At 33.0% G+C, this 20,000-nt stretch overlaps 1 protein-coding gene across 1 annotated transcript in view; it reads left to right on the top strand.

Moving 5' to 3' along the window:
- arhgap11a (Rho GTPase activating protein 11A) overlaps positions 1 to 2,600 on the top strand; it is a gene marked incomplete at its 3' end in the record, with an annotated part of 34,515 nt that extends 31,915 nt beyond the window's left edge. Inside the window, exon 12 of the mRNA XM_079833965.1 lies at positions 1,552 to 2,600. Coding sequence (XP_079690091.1) covers positions 1,552 to 2,600 — 1,049 coding nt within the window. The remainder of the gene's footprint in view (positions 1 to 1,551) is intronic.
- Between the last annotated feature and the right edge of the window lie 17,400 nt (positions 2,601 to 20,000).

Genomic DNA, 20,000 nt, shown 5'->3' with positions numbered 1-20,000 from the left:
AAGATTGCTGCCATCTACTGGAAAACAAACACTTTTGCTAGTTCTCAATGAATAGTTTGTGCATGAATGTTAGATGTAATTACTCTTGCTCTTTGTTTTTAGGCTGTAATGTGGCATAGGTGCAATTTTTGTACAGTTTTACTATCATCAGCCTTTAAAAAATAAAAAATAATAATATCATGAACATAATGACGGGGTAGAATGGACTGGACATCATATAAAACAACAACAATAAAAAAAAACATCAATGCATTACAAAAATAAAACAGTACGAGTGTTTCCACAACTTAGACTGATAACGTGTAGTGCTAAAATGCTTTTAATTTTTTTATACTGTTGTCTCAGAAGTCAACTTATGGCGTTTATGTGGTTTTTACATTCAGAAACATCATAATGAATAATAATAGGCTATTTTCTGCCTTGGTTTTGAGGCTCTCTGAGAAACACTCGGATTTGATGGGCGTGCCGAACTGAAGACTTGGAAGTAAATGCCCACGGCTAGGATTGGATAAGATTTGCATATTTAATGAGCTTCAGCTACCGTCTGTCCCAGGAGTCGTCTAGGGGAAATGCTCAGAGAACTCGCAAAATATTAAACAAACACTAAATCACACACATACACACTTGCGCGGACACACACACACACACACTCGCGCGGACACACACATAACGTTACAAGTCTCTCGTGTGACTGGATAGACACGTAGGCCTACACATAATCAATACACAATCGTACACATATCAAACGATCTGTAACAATGCAATACTAACACGTATAAAAGACATGTTTTACTCACATAAGTGTGCTGCACCATTCCTGTCGGGTCCAATATAGATGGAGCAGCGTTGTGTTTCAATCTCAATATGTCTGCAAATCCAGTGTCAACCTGTGCCTTGTTTTCAAACGATTCCGCGGAGAAATGAAGCGAACACACATACAGCGTCTTCCCCACGTGAGCTGGAACATTAGAAATAAAGTTCAACCACATATTCCTAATATTAGGATCCGAAGGAAGCTTATGCAGCGACTGTGTTCTTCCACAACCAGGAATAGCAATATGGTGATATCCTCGGCATGTTTATTGCTGCTGGCTAGCGCAATCCGACCAGCTCCATGAGTCGGTGGGCGGGGCTTCTGAATTACACCTGCTTATTATTCTGTAGAGGCGGAGTTTCTTCGTGCGACGGCGTAAGGATGAAGCTCAAGATCGTTTTTCTGGGTCTGGTGTCTATAAAAGCTTTTCTTTGACTAACAAAGTTTTCAGCTCTGAAACTTACAGGATATTCTTATATTTGCCATGACCTCTTATATATCAAAAGCTCAAGGGAAAGTTGATTTCTCAATTCATCACCCCTTTAACTAACGTTAACAAAGATGAACAAATACAGTAACAAATGTACTGTTAGTTCATGTTAGTTAATACATTAACTAATGACCATTATTCTAAAGTGTTACCAAAATTAAAACGGAATTTGGGAAAAAAATCGAATTAAATAATTTACAAAACAAACGTTTGACCGGTGTTTAAATTGTCCACGTTTGTTTCACAGGCGCCAAGTTCATCAGCAAGTCCGAGGATAACCTGTTGACCCCGCAGTGCGACTCAAGTGTGTGGAGCGGACACACTCCCGACATCATTCTGACCTTCCCATCAGACTCCATCTCCGAGACCCCCGTCTCCCGGTCTGAGCCCATGCTCGTGTCCAAACCTCCACCCGACATTCCCAAGATCCTCAGCGGCGCCGGGGACCCGTTCACCGGACCCACTCTACTGAAACCCACCAGTGACCACATCATCCAGCAGAACCGGGCCGACACCTCACACGAATCCGTGTCTGAGACGGATCCCAGCGAGACATCCGGGCCGGTGGATCTCACTCCGCTGTCGCCGCTCCACATAGACAGTGCCCTGTTTGACAGTGGACCGACCAGCCTCAATGGCTCGCTCAGGCTGGAGAGCGAAGGCACGAGTTTCCCGAAAGACGCCACATTGTGTTCTGAAGACTGCAGTCAGCTGATCGACGCGCTGGACATCCAAAGTCCTGTAGCTTTCACACACATCCAAGTCCAGTCCACTCCGTACAGAACGCAGAACACACCAAGCGAATCGCCATTGGTCAGCAAGCCTGAAAATCCCCAGGAGAGCGAAGCGCGCCGATTGAAAGTGGCCGAGCAGATTAAGCTCTTCAACATGATGACGCTGACCTCGCCCAAAGCCAAAGCGCTCCGATCGCCTCTGAGGTTCCAGCGCACGCCGGTCCGCCAGTCCGTCAGGCGGATCAACTCATTGGTCGGGAGCCGGAAGGACGTCCGGATGGGCTGGTGTGCGGCCACTCAGATGAAGAGTTTAGCTTTGCACTCGCTCCAGCGGCCCATGAATCCTCCGGTTCCTCCGAAGAAACCAGCCGCGCTCGGAGACCTCACCAATAAGACACCAGCCAATAAGACACCAGCCAATAAGACACCAGCCAATAAGAACGCCGCAAACGAACATCCCAAGTCATCGTCTGAAAGCGATATCAATCGCTACAGGGGTTCTCCCAGAAACCCGCTCGCGGAGGTGAAGCTGCTGTCAGCGCTGAAGCCCATTGATATATAAGAGTACGTCAGATGATCCTAACATGTATCCAGGGCTCTTAATTTATTCGTTTTCTACAGATCGATGGTTTTACATTTGTGTTTCAACTTGATCATTCCGGTATCAGTTTGGATTTCAGGGGCAAAAAAGACTTGAGCAGCCATCTTGTGTTTAAACTTGAGCGGCCATTTTGTGTTTCAACTTGACCGCTCAAGTTTAAACACAAAATGGCCGCTCAAGTTGAAACACAAGATGGCCGCTCAAGTTGAAACAAGATGGCTGCTCAAGTCTTTTTTCTTGTTTTCTTGCCATCTTGTTTCAACTTGAGCGGCCATCTTGTTTCAACTTGAGCGGCCATCTTGTGTTTCAACTTGAGCAGCCATCTTGTGTTTCAACTTGATCATTCCAGTATCAGTTTGGATTCAGGGGCAAAAGTCGAACTCTAATCCACGATACTTGAGCGGCCATTTTGTGTTCCAACTTAAGCCGCCATTTTGTGTTTCAACTTGAGCGGCCATCTTGTTTCAACTTGATCATTCCAGTATCAGTTTGGATTCAGGGGCAAAAGTCGAACTCTAATCCACGATACTTGAGCGGCCATTTTGCGTTTCAACTTAAGCCGCCATTTTGTGTTTCAACTTGAGCGGCCATCTTGTTTCAACTTGAGCAGCCATCTTGTTTCAACTTGATCATTCCAGTATCAGTTTGGATTTCAGGGGCAAAAGTCAAACTCTAATCCACGAGACTTGAGCGGCCATCTTGTGTTTCAACTCGAGTGGCCATTTTGTGTTTCAACTTGAGCAGCCATCTTGTGTTTTTTTAGATTGCAAACTGTAACTGTCTTGAATATACCGAGTGTTGCTGTACGTGAAAAGACTATGAAGAGTGAGAACCGATGCTTGTACGTTAGATGTGGTTGGTTTTGGGGAGGTGTCTTATTTACCTTTATTTATATTTTATGTAAACATTTGATTTGTAAGGCCTTAAAGGGACGGTTCACCTAAACATGTAAATCCCGTCATTAATTCCTCATGTCTTTCGAACCTGTGAGCCCGTCGTTCATCTTCACACACACACGAAGATATTTCTGATGACCTCTGACCCCTCCATAGACGGCAACACCCACTTTCAAGGGCCAGAACGGAAGTAAAGACGTGGTTAATATAGTCATGTGACTCCAGCGGTTCAGCCTTAGTGTGATGGAGAGATGAGAATACTTTAGTGCACAAACACTTTAAGTGCTCTAACTCTTCTGTGTGTGTCAGTGTCTGACGCTGTTGATGTAGTAAATACAGTGCAGCGCTTCTGAGTTCTACGCCGGCTCACCATTGGCTGATGCTGGTCACGTGACGCATGCGCTGACCAACGTCAGACACAGACGAGAAGAGTGTGTGTGAGAGTGTGAGAGACAGTGAGTGCGTGAGAGAAAGTGAGTGTGTGAGAGTGCGAGTGCGTGAGAGCGCGTGTGAGAGAGAAAGTGAGTGTCTGTGTGAGAGTGTGTGTGAGTGAGTGAGTGTGTGAGAGAAAGTGAGTGTGTGAATGCGTGTGAGAGAAAGTGAGTGTGTGTGTGAGAGTGCGAGTGCGTGAGAGCGCGTGTGAGAGAGAAAGTGAGTGTCTGTGTGAGAGTGTGTGTGAGTGAGTGAGTGTGTGAGAGAAAGTGAGTGTGTGAATGCGTGTGAGAGAAAGTGAGTGTGTGTGTGAGAGTGCGAGTGCGTGAGAGCGCGTGTGAGAGAGAAAGTGAGTGTGTGAATGCGTGTGAGAGAAAGTGAGTGTGTGTGTGAGAGTGCGAGTGCGTGAGAGCGCGTGTGTGAGAGTGCGAGTGCGTGAGAGCGCGTGTGAGAGAGAAAGTGAGTGTGTGAATGCGTGTGAGAGAAAGTGAGTGTGTGTGTGAGAGTGCGAGTGCGTGAGAGCGCGTGTGAGAGAGAAAGTGAGTGTCTGTGTGAGAGTGTGTGTGAGTGAGTGAGTGTGTGAGAGAAAGTGAGTGTGTGAATGCGTGTGAGAGAAAGTGAGTGTGTGTGTGAGAGAGCGTGTGAGTGAGTGTGTGAGAGAAAGTGAGTGCGTGAGTGAGTGTGTGAGAAAGTAAGTTTGTGTGAGAGTGAGAGTGCGTGTGTGAGTGCGTGTGTGAGAGAAAGGTAGTGTGTGTGCGAGTGAGAGTGCGTGTGTAAGCGTGTGTGAGAGTGCGTGTGAAAGAAAGTGAGTACGTGAGTGTGTGAGAGAAAGGTAGTGTGTGTGCGAGTGTGTGAGTGCGTGTGTGAGTGCGTGTGTGAGTGCGTGTGTGAGTGCGTGTGTGAGTGCGTGCGTGTGTGAGTGCGTGTGTGAGTGCGTGTGTGAGTGCGTGTGTGAGTGCGAGTGTGAGTGCGTGAGTGAGAGTGCGTGTGTGAGTAGCGCGTGCGTGAGTGCGCGTGAGAGTGCGTGTGAGCGCGTGCGTGCGTGAGAGTGCGTGCGTGAGAGTGCGTGCGTGAGTGAGTGCGTGCGTGAGAGTGCGCGAGTGCGTGCGTGAGAGTGCGTGCGTGAGAGTGCGTGCGTGAGAGTGAGTGTGTGTGAGAGAAAGTGAGTGTGTGTGAGTGTGAGTGTGAGTGTGTCGGTGAGTGAGTGTGTGTGAGAGTGCTTGTGAGAACGTGTGTGAGTTTGTGTCAGTATGTGTGTGAGAGTCGGTGTGTGTGTGAGAGAAAGTGAGTGTGTGTGAGAGAAAGTGAGAGTGCTTGTGAGAACGTGTGTGAGAGTCGGTGTGTGTGTTAGTGTGTGTGAGAGTGCTTGTGAGAACATGTGTGAGTTTGTGTCAGTATGTGTGTGAGAGAAAGTGAGTGTGTGTGAGTGCTTGTGAGAACGTGTGTGAGTTTGTGTCAGTATGTGTGTGTGTGTGAGAGAAAGTGAGTGCGTGAGAGTGCTTGTGAGAGTGTGTCAGTATGTGTGTGAGAGTCGGTGTGTGTGAGAGTGTGTGAGAGAAAGTGAGTGTGTGTGAGAGTGCTTGTGAGAACGTGTGTGAGTTTGTGTCAGTATGTGTGTGTGTGTGAGTGTGTGAGAGAAAGTGAGTGCGTGAGAGTGCTTGTGAGAGTGTGTCAGTATGTGTGTGAGAGTCGGTGTGTGTGTGAGTGTGTGTGAGAGAAAGTGAGTGTGTGTGAGAGAAAGTGAGTGTGTGTGAGTGTGTGTGAGTGCGTGAGAGTGCTTGTGAGAGTGTGTCAGTATGTGTGTGAGTCTGTGTGTGAAAGTGAGTGCAGTGCAACGCTTCAGAGCTTCAAGAACGCCGGCTCACCATTGGCTGATGCTGGTCACGTGACGCATGTGTGTGATGATGATGCAGGAGCTGACCAACATCAACAGCGTCAGACACACACAGAAGAGATTGATGAATAAAGTGGTTGTGTGTGTGTGTGTGTGTGTGTGTGTGTGTTTGTGCACTAAAGTATTCTCATCTCTTCATCACACTAAGGCTGAACCGCTGGAGTCACATGAACGACAGGCTTAATGACGGGATTTACATGTTTTAGGTGAACCGTCCCTTTAAGAGACACTGAAAGGACTCAAGGAGGTGTGTGTTATGTTGAGCAGAGGTGTGTGTGTGTGTGTGTGATATCCTCAATGCTGTGGTTCTCACCGGTTTATGAACATGTTCTGCTTTTGTGAATGAAGAAGTGTAAAGTGTGTTTATCTGATGTTCTGCAGTTCCTCCCTTCACCACCTGGTGGCGCCACTGTTAAACTCTGATGATCGCTGAACTCAAACCTGTTCATATGTTTATTATCCACTTATTGAGGAGAGTAAACCAGTGCGATGTGCTGGAGTGAGACTGGTCTCCTGAGTGTGTGTGGGAGCAGGTTATGGAGGAACGATTATGACCAATAAAGAACATTTGAGGAAGAACGTGGAAGAAATGCATCAATATGTTGAGTTAGCAACACTTCATTCATTTGACACACAAATAGCCTAAAGTTTGAGATATGAAATCTTGTTTATGATTAAAAAGTCAAAATTGGGACACTAAATCAGTTATGAGATGAAAACGTTGAAATTATGAGTCAAAAGTCAAAATTGTGACATTCATGATTATAATTTTTAAAAAGTGGAAATTGACAGTCATAATTGAGATTGAAAATTTAAATTATGAGTTAAAATTATGATAATCAATTAAAATAATAAAGTTAAAATGATTAATCATAATGAGATAATTATGATGATTTTTACTTTTTCATCTCATAATTATGACTTCATGACCATTTCAACTTTGAGATAAAATAATTAAACTACAACAATTTCAAAATTGACACAATCATAATGAGGGAAAAAGTTGAAATTATGATAATCTCATAATTATGAGATTTAAAAAAAGACAAAGTCAAATTGACACAGTGAGTTATGAGATTAAAAAATTGAAATTATGAGTCATAATTATAAAATGAAAATGTCTAAATTGTGACAGAAAGTTGAAATTGTTACCGTCATGATTATATTTAAAAAAGTGGAAATTGACAGTCATAATTGAGATAGAAAGTTTAAAATGATGATAATCAATTATGAGATTAAAAATTAAATTGAGATGAAAAAGTTAAAATGATCAATCATAAGGAGATGAAATGGTCGTATTAAGTCAGAGATAAAAATGATCATTAAGTCATAATTATGAAAAATCTGAAATTATGAGTCAAATTCAATTATGAGATGAAAAAGTAAAAATCGTCATAATTGAGATTATAAAAATTATAATATTGATGAAAAGTCTGAAATTATGAGTCAGTGTCAATTTTGAAATTGTTATAATACATTTTTTTAATCTCATAATTGACTTTAAGTCATGAGATGGAACAAGTTGAAATTATGACATAATTATGATAAGAAGTCGAAATTGTGACAAAGTGATTCTAATATTTAAAAATTGGAAATTGACAGTCATAATTAAAAACTCAAACATGACTTTCTAAATCATAATTATGCCCTTTTTATGTCAAATTTCGACTTTTAACTGTTATAATTTTAATAAAGAGCCCATTTCATAATTCATAATCATAATTCTCTAATTTCACTCATGTACAATGTCATAATTCTGACTTTTTATCTCATAATTCTTATAATTGTGTCTTTATATGATGATTATGTGTCTTTATGAGTGACCACAGGATTGTCATTAATGGGTGAACTGGCCCTTTAAGAGACGGACCGACTGTTGGTTTATTCATCCGTGACTCTGCATATTTATGATTATTATTAGTGCTAAAATATGACTAATAATGGCTATACGAGTGAGGTGATTCAATCTGGATTAAAAACAGGAATAAACACTGGCTGTGTGAGGGAATGTTACAGGACCGTCTGTAATACACGGCGTGGCCACTAGATGGCGCTATAGCCCTATAGACGGAGGATAATCCTGGCATAATCCACCTGCCTTTGGTGATGTATATTTAGATATCAAGGACTACTTTTTGTCTGAAAGTTTAGCTTTTTAAGTTTAGCATTATTGTTACAAAACTTCATCAGTCACATGAAAATAATCTGAATATTTACAGTGCGATCAGGGCTATATTTCAAAATATTTAATTGTTTACATATTTATCTATTTAATAATTTACTACATTTTATTATCATGGGAAATGATGCACGCAAAATGTGAATCGTCCATCATTTTGCAAGCAATTTGTGACAAACGTCACATAGAAATATTGGAAATATTTCCATGTTTGCATTAGCGGCGTATATATTCTCTGAGGTGAAGCTACTTCAACATGTACTGATAATAACGGCAGATCATTGATTTGATTTATATTTCTCTTATAATTAGAAGAGATGTGTTTCGCATTAAAACAAGCTGTTTTTGAAACTTCATGTTTGAAAAAAGCAGTTATTAATTTCGTAATTGCGACACACAAAAAAAAATGTATAACTCGAAATTGATACTTTTTTCTCAGAATTGTGAGATAGAAATTATTGTCGGGGAAAGTCACAATTGCAAGTTATAAACTTAAAAAAGTCACAATTGCAAGTTATAAACTTAAAAAAGTCACAATTGCAAGTTATAAACTTAAAAAAGGTCACAATTGCAACTTATAAACTTAAAAAAAGTCGTCACAATTGCAAGTTATAAACTTAAAAAAGTCACAATTGCAAGTTATAAACTTAAAAAAGTCACAATTGCAAGTTATAAATTTTTAAAAAAGTCACAATTGCAAGTTATAAACTTAAAAAAGGTCACAATTGCAAGTTATAAACTTAAAAAAAGTCACAATTGCAAGTTATAAACTTAAAAAAGTCACACTTGCAAGTTATAAACTTAAAAAAGTCACAATTGCAAGTTATAAACTTAAAAAAGTCACAATTGCAAGTTATAAACTTAAAAAAAGTCACAATTGCAAGTTATAAACTTAAAAAAGGTCACAATTGGAAGTTATAAACTTAAAAAAAGTCACAATTGCAAGTTATAAACTTAAAAAAGTCACAATTGCAAGTTATAAACTTAAAAAAGTCACAATTGCAAGTTATAAACTTAAAAAAAGTCACAATTGGAAGTTATAAACTTAAAAAAAGTCACAATTGCAAGTTATAAACTTAAAAAAAGTCACAATTGCAAGTTATAAACTTAAAAAGGTCACAATTGCAAGTTATAAACTTAAAAAAGTCACAATTGCAAGTTATAAACTTAAAAAAGTCACAATTGCAAGTTATAAACTTAAAAAAGGTCACACTTGCAAGTTATAAACTTAAAAAAAGTCACAATTGCAAGTTATAAACTTAAAAAGGTCACAATTGCAAGTTATAAACTTAAAAAAGTCACAATTGCAAGTTATAAACTTAAAAAAAGTCACAATTGGAAGTTATAAACTTAAAAAAAGTCACAATTGCAAGTTATAAACTTAAAAAGGTCACAATTGCAAGTTATAAACTTAAAAAAGTCACAATTGCAAGTTATAAACTTAAAAAGGTCACAATTGCAAGTTATAAACTTAAAAAAGTCACAATTGCAAGTTATAAACTTAAAAAAGTCACAATTGCAAGTTATAAACTTAAAAAAGGTCACACTTGCAAGTTATAAACTTAAAAAAAGTCACAATTGCAAGTTATAAACTTAAAAAGGTCACAATTGCAAGTTATAAACTTAAAAAAGTCACAATTGCAAGTTATAAACTTAAAAAAGTCACAATTGCAAGTTATAAACTTAAAAAAAGTCACAATTGCAAGTTATAAACTTAAAAAGGTCACAATTGCAAGTTATAAACTTAAAAAAGTCACAATTGCAAGTTATAAACTTAAAAAAAGTCACAATTGGAAGTTATAAACTTAAAAAAAGTCACAATTGCAAGTTATAAACTTAAAAAAAGTCACAATTGCAAGTTATAAACTTAAAAAGGTCACAATTGCAAGTTATAAACTTAAAAAAGTCACAATTGCAAGTTATAAACTTAAAAAAGTCACAATTGGAAGTTATAAACTTAAAAAAAGTCACAATTGCAAGTTATAAACTTAAAAAAAGTCACAATTGCAAGTTATAAACTTAAAAAAAGTCACAATTGAAAGTTATAAACTTAAAAAAGTCACAATTGCAAGTTATAAACTTAAAAAAGGTCACAATTGCAAGTTATAAACTTAAAAAAGTCACAATTGCAAGTTATAAACTTAAAAAAGGTCACAATTGCAAGTTATAAACTTAAAAAAAGTCACAATTGCAAGTTATAAACTTAAAAAAAGTCACAATTGCAAGTTATAAACTTAAAAAAAGTCACACTTGCAAGTTATAAACTTAAAAAAGTCACACTTGCAAGTTATAAACTTAAAAAAGTCACAATTGCAAGTTATAAACTTAAAAAAAGTCACAATTGCAAGTTATAAACTTAAAAAAGTCACAATTGCAAGTTATAAACTTAAAAAAAGTCACACTTGCAAGTTATAAACTTAAAAAAGTCACACTTGCAAGTTATAAACTTAAAAAAGTCACAATTGCAAGTTATAAACTTAAAAAAAGTCACAATTGCAAGTTATAAACTTAAAAAAGTCACAATTGCAAGTTATAAACTTAAAAAGGTCACAATTGCAAGTTATAAACTTAAAAAAGTCACAATTGCAAGTTATAAACTTAAAAAAGTCACACTTGCAAGTTATAAACTTAAAAAAAGTCACAATTGCAAGTTATAAACTTAAAAAAGGTCACAATTGCAAGTTATAAACTTAAAAAAGTCACAATTGCAAGTTATAAACTTAAAAAAGGTCACAATTGCAAGTTATAAACTTAAAAAAAGTCACAATTGCAAGTTATAAACTTAAAAAAGGTCACAATTGCAAGTTATAAACTTAAAAAAGTCACACTTGCAAGTTATAAACTTAAAAAAGTCACAATTGCAAGTTATAAACTTAAAAAAGTCACAATTGCAAGTTATAAACTTAAAAAAGTCACAATTGCAAGTTATAAACTTAAAAAAAGTCACAATTGCAAGTTATAAACTTAAAAAAGGTCACAATTGGAAGTTATAAACTTAAAAAAAGTCACAATTGCAAGTTATAAACTTAAAAAAAGTCACAATTGCAAGTTATAAACTTAAAAAAAGTCACAATTGCAAGTTATAAACTTAAAAAGGTCACAATTGCAAGTTATAAACTTAAAAAAAGTCACAATTGCAAGTTATAAACTTAAAAAAGTCACAATTGCAAGTTATAAACTTAAAAAAGGTCACAATTGGAAGTTATAAACTTAAAAAAAGTCACAATTGCAAGTTATAAACTTAAAAAAAGTCACAATTGCAAGTTATAAACTTAAAAAAAGTCACAATTGCAAGTTATAAACTTAAAAAAGTCACAATTGCAAGTTATAAACTTAAAAAAGGTCACAATTGCAAGTTATAAACTTAAAAAAAGTCACAATTGCAAGTTATAAACTTAAAAAAAGTCACAATTGCAAGTTATAAACTTAAAAAAAGTCACACTTGCAAGTTATAAACTTAAAGTCACATTTGCAAGTTATAAACTTAAAAAAGTCACAATTGCAAGTTATAAACTTAAAAAAAGTCACAATTGCAAGTTATAAACTTAAAAAAGTCACAATTGCAAGTTATAAACTTAAAAAAAGTCACAATTGCAAGTTATAAACTTAAAAAAAGTCACAATTGCAAGTTATAAACTTAAAAAGGTCACAATTGCAAGTTATAAACTTAAAAAAAGTCACAATTGCAAGTTATAAACTTAAAAAAGTCACAATTGCAAGTTATAAACTTAAAAAAAGTCACAATTGCAAGTTATAAACTTAAAAAAGTCACAATTGCAAGTTATAAACTTAAAAAAAGTCACAATTGCAAGTTATAAACTTAAAAAAGTCACACTTGCAAGTTATAAACTTAAAAAGGTCACAATTGCAAGTTATAAACTTAAAAAAAGTCACAATTGCAAGTTATAAACTTAAAAAAGTCACAATTGCAAGTTATAAACTTAAAAAAGTCACAATTGCAAGTTATAAACTTAAAAAAAGTCACAATTGCAAGTTATAAACTTAAAAAAGTCACACTTGCAAGTTATAAACTTAAAAAAAGTCACAATTGCAAGTTATAAACTTAAAAAAGTCACACTTGCAAGTTATAAACTTAAAAAAAGTCACAATTGCAAGTTATAAACTTAAAAAAGGTCACAATTGCAAGTTATAAACTTAAAAAAGTCACAATTGCAAGTTATAAACTTAAAAAAGTCACAATTGCAAGTTATAAACTTAAAAAAGTCACAATTGCAAGTTATAAACTTAAAAAAAGTCACAATTGCAAGTTATAAACTTAAAAAGGTCACAATTGCAAGTTATAAACTTAAAAAAGTCACAATTGCAAGTTATAAACTTAAAAAAGGTCACAATTGCAAGTTATAAACTTAAAAAAGTCACAATTGCAAGTTATAAACTTAAAAAAGGTCACAATTGCAAGTTATAAACTTAAAAAAGTCACAATTGCAAGTTATAAACTTAAAAAAGTCACAATTGCAAGTTATAAACTTAAAAAGGTCACAATTGCAAGTTATAAACTTAAAAAAGTCACAATTGCAAGTTATAAACTTAAAAAAGGTCACAATTGCAAGTTATAAACTTAAAAAAGTCACAATTGCAAGTTATAAACTTAAAAAAGTCACAATTGCAAGTTATAAACTTAAAAAAGTCACAATTGCAAGTTATAAACTTAAAAAAGTCACAATTGCAAGTTATAAACTTAAAAAGGTCACAATTGCAAGTTATAAACTTAAAAAAGTCACAATTGCAAGTTATAAACTTAAAAAAGGTCACAATTGGAAGTTATAAACTTAAAAAAAGTCACAATTGCAAGTTATAAACTTAAAAAAAGTCACAATTGCAAGTTATAAACTTAAAAAAAGTCACAATTGCAAGTTATAAACTTAAAAAAGTCACAATTGCAAGATATAAACTTAAAAAAAGTCACAATTGCAAGTTATAAACTTAAAAAAAGTCACAATTGCAAGTTATAAACTTAAAAAATGTCACACTTGCAAGTTATAAACTTAAAAAAGTCACAATTGCAAGTTATAAACTTAAAAAAGTCACACTTGCAAGTTATAAACTTAAAAAAGTCACAATTGCAAGTTATAAACTTAAAAAATGTCACACTTGCAAGTTATAAACTTAAAAAAGTCACAATTGCAAGTTATAAACTTAAAAAAGTCACACTTGCAAGTTATAAACTTAAAAAAGTCACAATTGCAAGTTATAAACTTAAAAAAGGTCACAATTGCAAGTTATAAACTTAAAAAAGTCACAATTGCAAGTTATAAACTTAAAAAAGGTCACAATTGCAAGTTATAAACTTAAAAAAAGTCACAATTGCAAGTTATAAACTTAAAAAAGGTCACAATTGCAAGTTATAAACTTAAAAAAGTCACACTTGCAAGTTATAAACTTAAAAAAAGTCACAATTGCAAGTTATAAACTTAAAAAAGGTCACAATTGCAAGTTATAAACTTAAAAAAAGTCACAATTGCAAGTTATAAACTTAAAAAAAGTCACAATTGCAAGTTATAAACTTAAAAAAGTCACACTTGCAAGTTATAAACTTAAAAAAGTCACAATTGCAAGTTATAAACTTAAAAAAAGTCACAATTGCAAGTTATAAACTTAAAAAGGTCACAATTGCAAGTTATAAACTTAAAAAAAGTCACAATTGCAAGTTATAAACTTAAAAAAGTCACAATTGCAAGTTATAAACTTAAAAAAAGTCACAATTGCAAGTTATAAACTTAAAAAAAGTCACACTTGCAAGTTATAAACTTAAAAAAGTCACACTTGCAAGTTATAAACTTAAAAAAGTCACAATTGCAAGTTATAAACTTAAAAAAGGTCACAATTGCAAGTTATAAACTTAAAAAAGTCACAATTGCAAGTTATAAACTTAAAAAAGGTCACAATTGCAAGTTATAAACTTAAAAAAAGTCACAATTGCAAGTTATAAACTTAAAAAAGGTCACAATTGCAAGTTATAAACTTAAAAAAGTCACAATTGCAAGTTATAAACTTAAAAAAGGTCACAATTGCAAGTTATAAACTTAAAAAAGGTCACAATTGCAAGTTATAAACTTAAAAAAGGTCACAATTGCAAGTTATAAACTTAAAAAAAGTCACAATTGCAAGTTATAAACTTAAAAAAGTCACAATTGCAAGTTATAAACTTAAAAAAGTCACAATTGCAAGTTATAAACTTAAAAAAAGTCACAATTGCAAGTTATAAACTTAAAAAAGGTCACAATTGCAAGTTATAAACTTAAAAAAGGTCACAATTGCAAGTTATAAACTTAAAAAAGGTCACAATTGCAAGTTATAAACTTAAAAAAAGTCACAATTGCAAGTTATAAACTTAAAAAAGTCACAATTGCAAGTTATAAACTTAAAAAAAGTCACAATTGCAAGTTATAAACTTAAAAAAGGTCACAATTGCAAGTTATAAACTTAAAAAAAGTCACAATTGCAAGTTATAAACTTAAAAAAGGTCACAATTGCAAGTTATAAACTTAAAAAAGGTCACAATTGCAAGTTATAAACTTAAAAAAGGTCACAATTGCAAGTTATAAACTTAAAAAAAGTCACAATTGCAAGTTATAAACTTAAAAAAGTCACAATTGCAAGTTATAAACTTAAAAAAAGTCACAATTGCAAGTTATAAACTTAAAAAAGGTCACAATTGCAAGTTATAAACTTAAAAAAGGTCACAATTGCAAGTTATAAACTTAAAAAAGGTCACAATTGCAAGTTATAAACTTAAAAAAAGTCACAATTGCAAGTTATAAACTTAAAAAAGTCACAATTGCAAGTTATAAACTTAAAAAAGTCACAATTGCAAGTTATAAACTTAAAAAAGGTCACAATTGCAAGTTATAAACTTAAAAAAGGTCACAATTGCAAGTTATAAACTTAAAAAAGTCACACTTGCAAGTTATAAACTTAAAAAAGTCACAATTGCAAGTTATAAACTTAAAAAAGGTCACAATTGCAAGTTATAAACTTAAAAAAGTCACAATTGCAAGTTATAAACTTAAAAAAGTCACAATTGCAAGTTATAAACTTAAAAAAGTCACAATTGCAAGTTATAAACTTAAAAAAGTCACAATTGCAAGTTATAAACTTAAAAAAGGTCACAATTGCAAGTTATAAACTTAAAAAAGGTCACAATTGCAAGTTATAAACTTAAAAAAGTCACACTTGCAAGTTATAAACTTAAAAAAGTCACAATTGCAAGTTATAAACTTAAAAAAGGTCACAATTGCAAGTTATAAACTTAAAAAAGTCACACTTGCAAGTTATAAACTTAAAAAAGTCACAATTGCAAGTTATAAACTTAAAAAAAGTCACAATTGCAAGTTATAAACTTAAAAAGGTCACAATTGCAAGTTATAAACTTAAAAAAAGTCACAATTGCAAGTTATAAACTTAAAAAAGTCACAATTGCAAGTTATAAACTTAAAAAAAGTCACAATTGCAAGTTATAAACTTAAAAAAAGTCACACTTGCAAGTTATAAACTTAAAAAAGTCACACTTGCAAGTTATAAACTTAAAAAAGTCACAATTGCAAGTTATAAACTTAAAAAAGGTCACAATTGCAAGTTATAAACTTAAAAAAGTCACAATTGCAAGTTATAAACTTAAAAAAGGTCACAATTGCAAGTTATAAACTTAAAAAAAGTCACAATTGCAAGTTATAAACTTAAAAAAGGTCACAATTGCAAGTTATAAACTTAAAAAAGTCACAATTGCAAGTTATAAACTTAAAAAAGGTCACAATTGCAAGTTATAAACTTAAAAAAGGTCACAATTGCAAGTTATAAACTTAAAAAAGGTCACAATTGCAAGTTATAAACTTAAAAAAAGTCACAATTGCAAGTTATAAACTTAAAAAAGTCACAATTGCAAGTTATAAACTTAAAAAAGTCACAATTGCAAGTTATAAACTTAAAAAAAGTCACAATTGCAAGTTATAAACTTAAAAAAGGTCACAATTGCAAGTTATAAACTTAAAAAAGGTCACAATTGCAAGTTATAAACTTAAAAAAAGTCACAATTGCAAGTTATAAACTTAAAAAAGTCACAATTGCAAGTTATAAACTTAAAAAAAGTCACAATTGCAAGTTATAAACTTAAAAAAGGTCACAATTGCAAGTTATAAACTTAAAAAAAGTCACAATTGCAAGTTATAAACTTAAAAAAGGTCACAATTGCAAGTTATAAACTTAAAAAAGTCACAATTGCAAGTTATAAACTTAAAAAAGTCACAATTGCAAGTTATAAACTTAAAAAAGGTCACAATTGCAAGTTATAAACTTAAAAAAGGTCACAATTGCAAGTTATAAACTTAAAAAAGTCACACTTGCAAGTTATAAACTTAAAAAAGTCACAATTGCAAGTTATAAACTTAAAAAAGGTCACAATTGCAAGTTATAAACTTAAAAAAGTCACAATTGCAAGTTATAAACTTAAAAAAGGTCACAATTGCAAGTTATAAACTTAAAAAAAGTCACAATTGCAAGTTATAAACTTAAAAAAGGTCACAATTGCAAGTTATAAACTTAAAAAAGTCACACTTGCAAGTTATAAACTTAAAAAAAGTCACAATTGCAAGTTATAAACTTAAAAAAGGTCACAATTGCAAGTTATAAACTTAAAAAAAGTCACAATTGCAAGTTATAAACTTAAAAAAGTCACACTTGCAAGTTATAAACTTAAAAAAAGTCACAATTGCAAGTTATAAACTTAAAAAGGTCACAATTGCAAGTTATAAACTTAAAAAAAGTCACAATTGCAAGTTATAAACTTAAAAAAGTCACAATTGCAAGTTATAAACTTAAAAAAAGTCACAATTGCAAGTTATAAACTTAAAAAAAGTCACACTTGCAAGTTATAAACTTAAAAAAGGTCACACTTGCAAGTTATAAACTTAAAAAAGTCACAATTGCAAGTTATAAACTTAAAAAAGGTCACAATTGCAAGTTATAAACTTAAAAAAAGTCACAATTGCAAGTTATAAACTTAAAAAAGGTCACAATTGCAAGTTATAAACTTAAAAAAGGTCACAATTGCAAGTTATAAACTTAAAAAAGGTCACAATTGCAAGTTATAAACTTAAAAAAAGTCACAATTGCAAGTTATAAACTTAAAAAAGTCACAATTGCAAGTTATAAACTTAAAAAAGTCACAATTGCAAGTTATAAACTTAAAAAAAGTCACAATTGCAAGTTATAAACTTAAAAAAGGTCACAATTGCAAGTTATAAACTTAAAAAAGGTCACAATTGCAAGTTATAAACTTAAAAAAAGTCACAATTGCAAGTTATAAACTTAAAAAAGGTCACAATTGCAAGTTATAAACTTAAAAAAGGTCACAATTGCAAGTTATAAACTTAAAAAAAGTCACAATTGCAAGTTATAAACTTAAAAAAGGTCACAATTGCAAGTTATAAACTTAAAAAAGGTCACAATTGCAAGTTATAAACTTAAAAAAAGTCACAATTGCAAGTTATAAACTTAAAAAAGGTCACAATTGCAAGTTATAAACTTAAAAAAGTCACAATTGCAAGTTATAAACTTAAAAAAGTCACAATTGCAAGTTATAAACTTAAAAAGGTCACAATTGCAAGTTATAAACTTTAAAAAAAAGTCACAATTGTTGGATAAAAAGTCACAACTACCATTTAAATTTTTTAATTCCATGGCGGAAACAAGCTTCCATAGTTTTGTCATATATATTAGCCTATATACCGTTAATAATTTTAATTATCTGCCGATAAGTCATTGTATAATAATGAAAATGTTCATCTTGAGTAAGCTAATCTCTCTAATCTTTTATTATCCTCAGCGCGTCGGTTATGCGGTGATGCGCAATTAAATAATTGTGGATCAAATTAATTGTAATTAGGGCTGGGTATCGATTCGATTCAGATGTTCCGATTCAGATGTTCCGATTCGATTCAGATGTATATTTATAAAAAAAGAACTGAACATAAGTATTATTTATTACAAGTGTGTAATAAAAAAAGAAATTAAGAGCGACAAATCTGTATATTTAACTTTTTATTTTAGGTACACTCGGGTACATTAAAACAAAACCTATATTTCAAATGCATACAATTATCTTAAATACAATACAATTTTGATGACACATAAAAAGCCGTTTTAACGAACAACAATACCTTAACGTGCTGACTTATGTGGACTAATGCTGCGTCCCAATTCGCCTTCTTATACTACGACCTAAATTTTGCGTTTAAAAGTTAATGCCCAAACGTATCATTACAAAAGTTCTCAATGCTGCTGCAGCTGAAATATAATGTGGATAATATTGAATAAATATATTTTCGTCAGGTTAAATACTGATAATTACTCACTCAAACCACTTTATCTAACCCTCTCTACTTAACCGTGTGACTTCCATAACCGCCAAGATTGTAGTTTTTTAACACTTTTTATCCACGTTTGTAGTTCTAATCGAATCCTCGTCCATCTTGCAATGGGTTGTGGGCAATATCAGCGCGTCGATCTGCACTTCGAATTCTGACCGGAAATAGTAAACCATCCGGGAATCTTTGGAATACTCTTTTCAACATACTACGATTTGGAACATACTAATAATTTTTTCGAATACTATTTAGTACGGATAGTATGCGAATTGGGACGCAGCGTAACTTTTATTTGAGGAAATCTGTTTATAATATAAGCTATTAGGTTTGAATTATTGGTCCCGCGCTGTCTAGATGATTTGAATATGTCTATAATGGCTAACGTACGTTCGTAAGTGAACGCTCAAGTACAATGATCATAACGCAAGGCCAGCGTTCGCATGTGTGCGATCTATTTTTAGCGGTTGTGTGTTCGGCTGTGGGGGTGTTGCAACGTCTGGGTGATGTCTCATCAAACGGTTTCGCAGATTTGTAGCATTTCGCTGCGTTATAATATCTCGGCTGACATCTCGTGGAGAAGACTAGTAATTAGATTTACGTTCATCTTTACGTTAATCTGTTTACGGAAATAAATATGGGGGGGAAAAATCAAGTCATGGCCTTTGAGAATCGATTTTGAATCGACCACGTTTTAAAAAACGATTAATCGGAAAATTTTTTTTTTTTTTTGCCCAGCGCTAATTGTAATATTAATTTGATAATAAAAGTAGCCTAATAATAATAACTTAAAGGCACAATATAATAGAGCTTTGGATTAAAATATCCAGAAACTTTTTGTTGACTTGTGTACATTATCCCAAATATGGGATAAAGATGTTGCGAACGTTTAGGTCCGCTTTATAACGTTCGCAGGACATTTGTCCAGGCCAGTTTACGAACGTCTATTTCTTCCTTCGCCTGCCAGAAACAACATTTGCATAATTCAGTCGCCCATATGCATTGCCTTTTATCATCAGACCTGACACAACTCAGACAAACGAAAAATGTAACTAAAATAAACCCGTAAAAGGGGATTTGTTTATTTCTTAAAATCCCTTAAATTAACTGTGATAATGGTAAGTATATGCAAAAAATATATATTTTATTGATTAACATTTTAGTGCAAGTAAACTATAGGCCTAAAAATATGATTTGAATGAATTGTAGGTCAATGTTACAAATAACTTTCCTGTTCAACTTACCAGTATCACTATCATCAAATCGCGAGTTTGTTTTCAGCAGTAAAAACAATAATATAATTGAACATAGGCTACAATTTATTATGTATTATAAAAATAAGGTTGAATCTCAGGAGCTCTAAAAGAATGAATCGACTTCAACTGATGAATGCAGCCAAAGAAAACATGAAGAATAAAAAACCATAATGCTGGAAAGAAAGTGGAAATAACAGGTAAGAAAAATAACATTTTCCTATTTTATCTGGTCAGATGAAGGCTTTTATTCAAGAAAAGTTATTTTAGGAAAAATATTTTTACTGTTTAATACTTAGCGCACACAGCTCTGATATTTATATCGCAA

Source organism: Gobio gobio, assembly GCF_949357685.1.
Source record: "Gobio gobio genome assembly, chromosome: 13".
NCBI lineage: Eukaryota > Metazoa > Chordata > Actinopteri > Cypriniformes > Gobionidae > Gobio > Gobio gobio.
The sequence above is the reverse complement of the archived record's forward strand: the minus strand, read 5'-3'. Positions and strand labels throughout refer to the sequence as shown.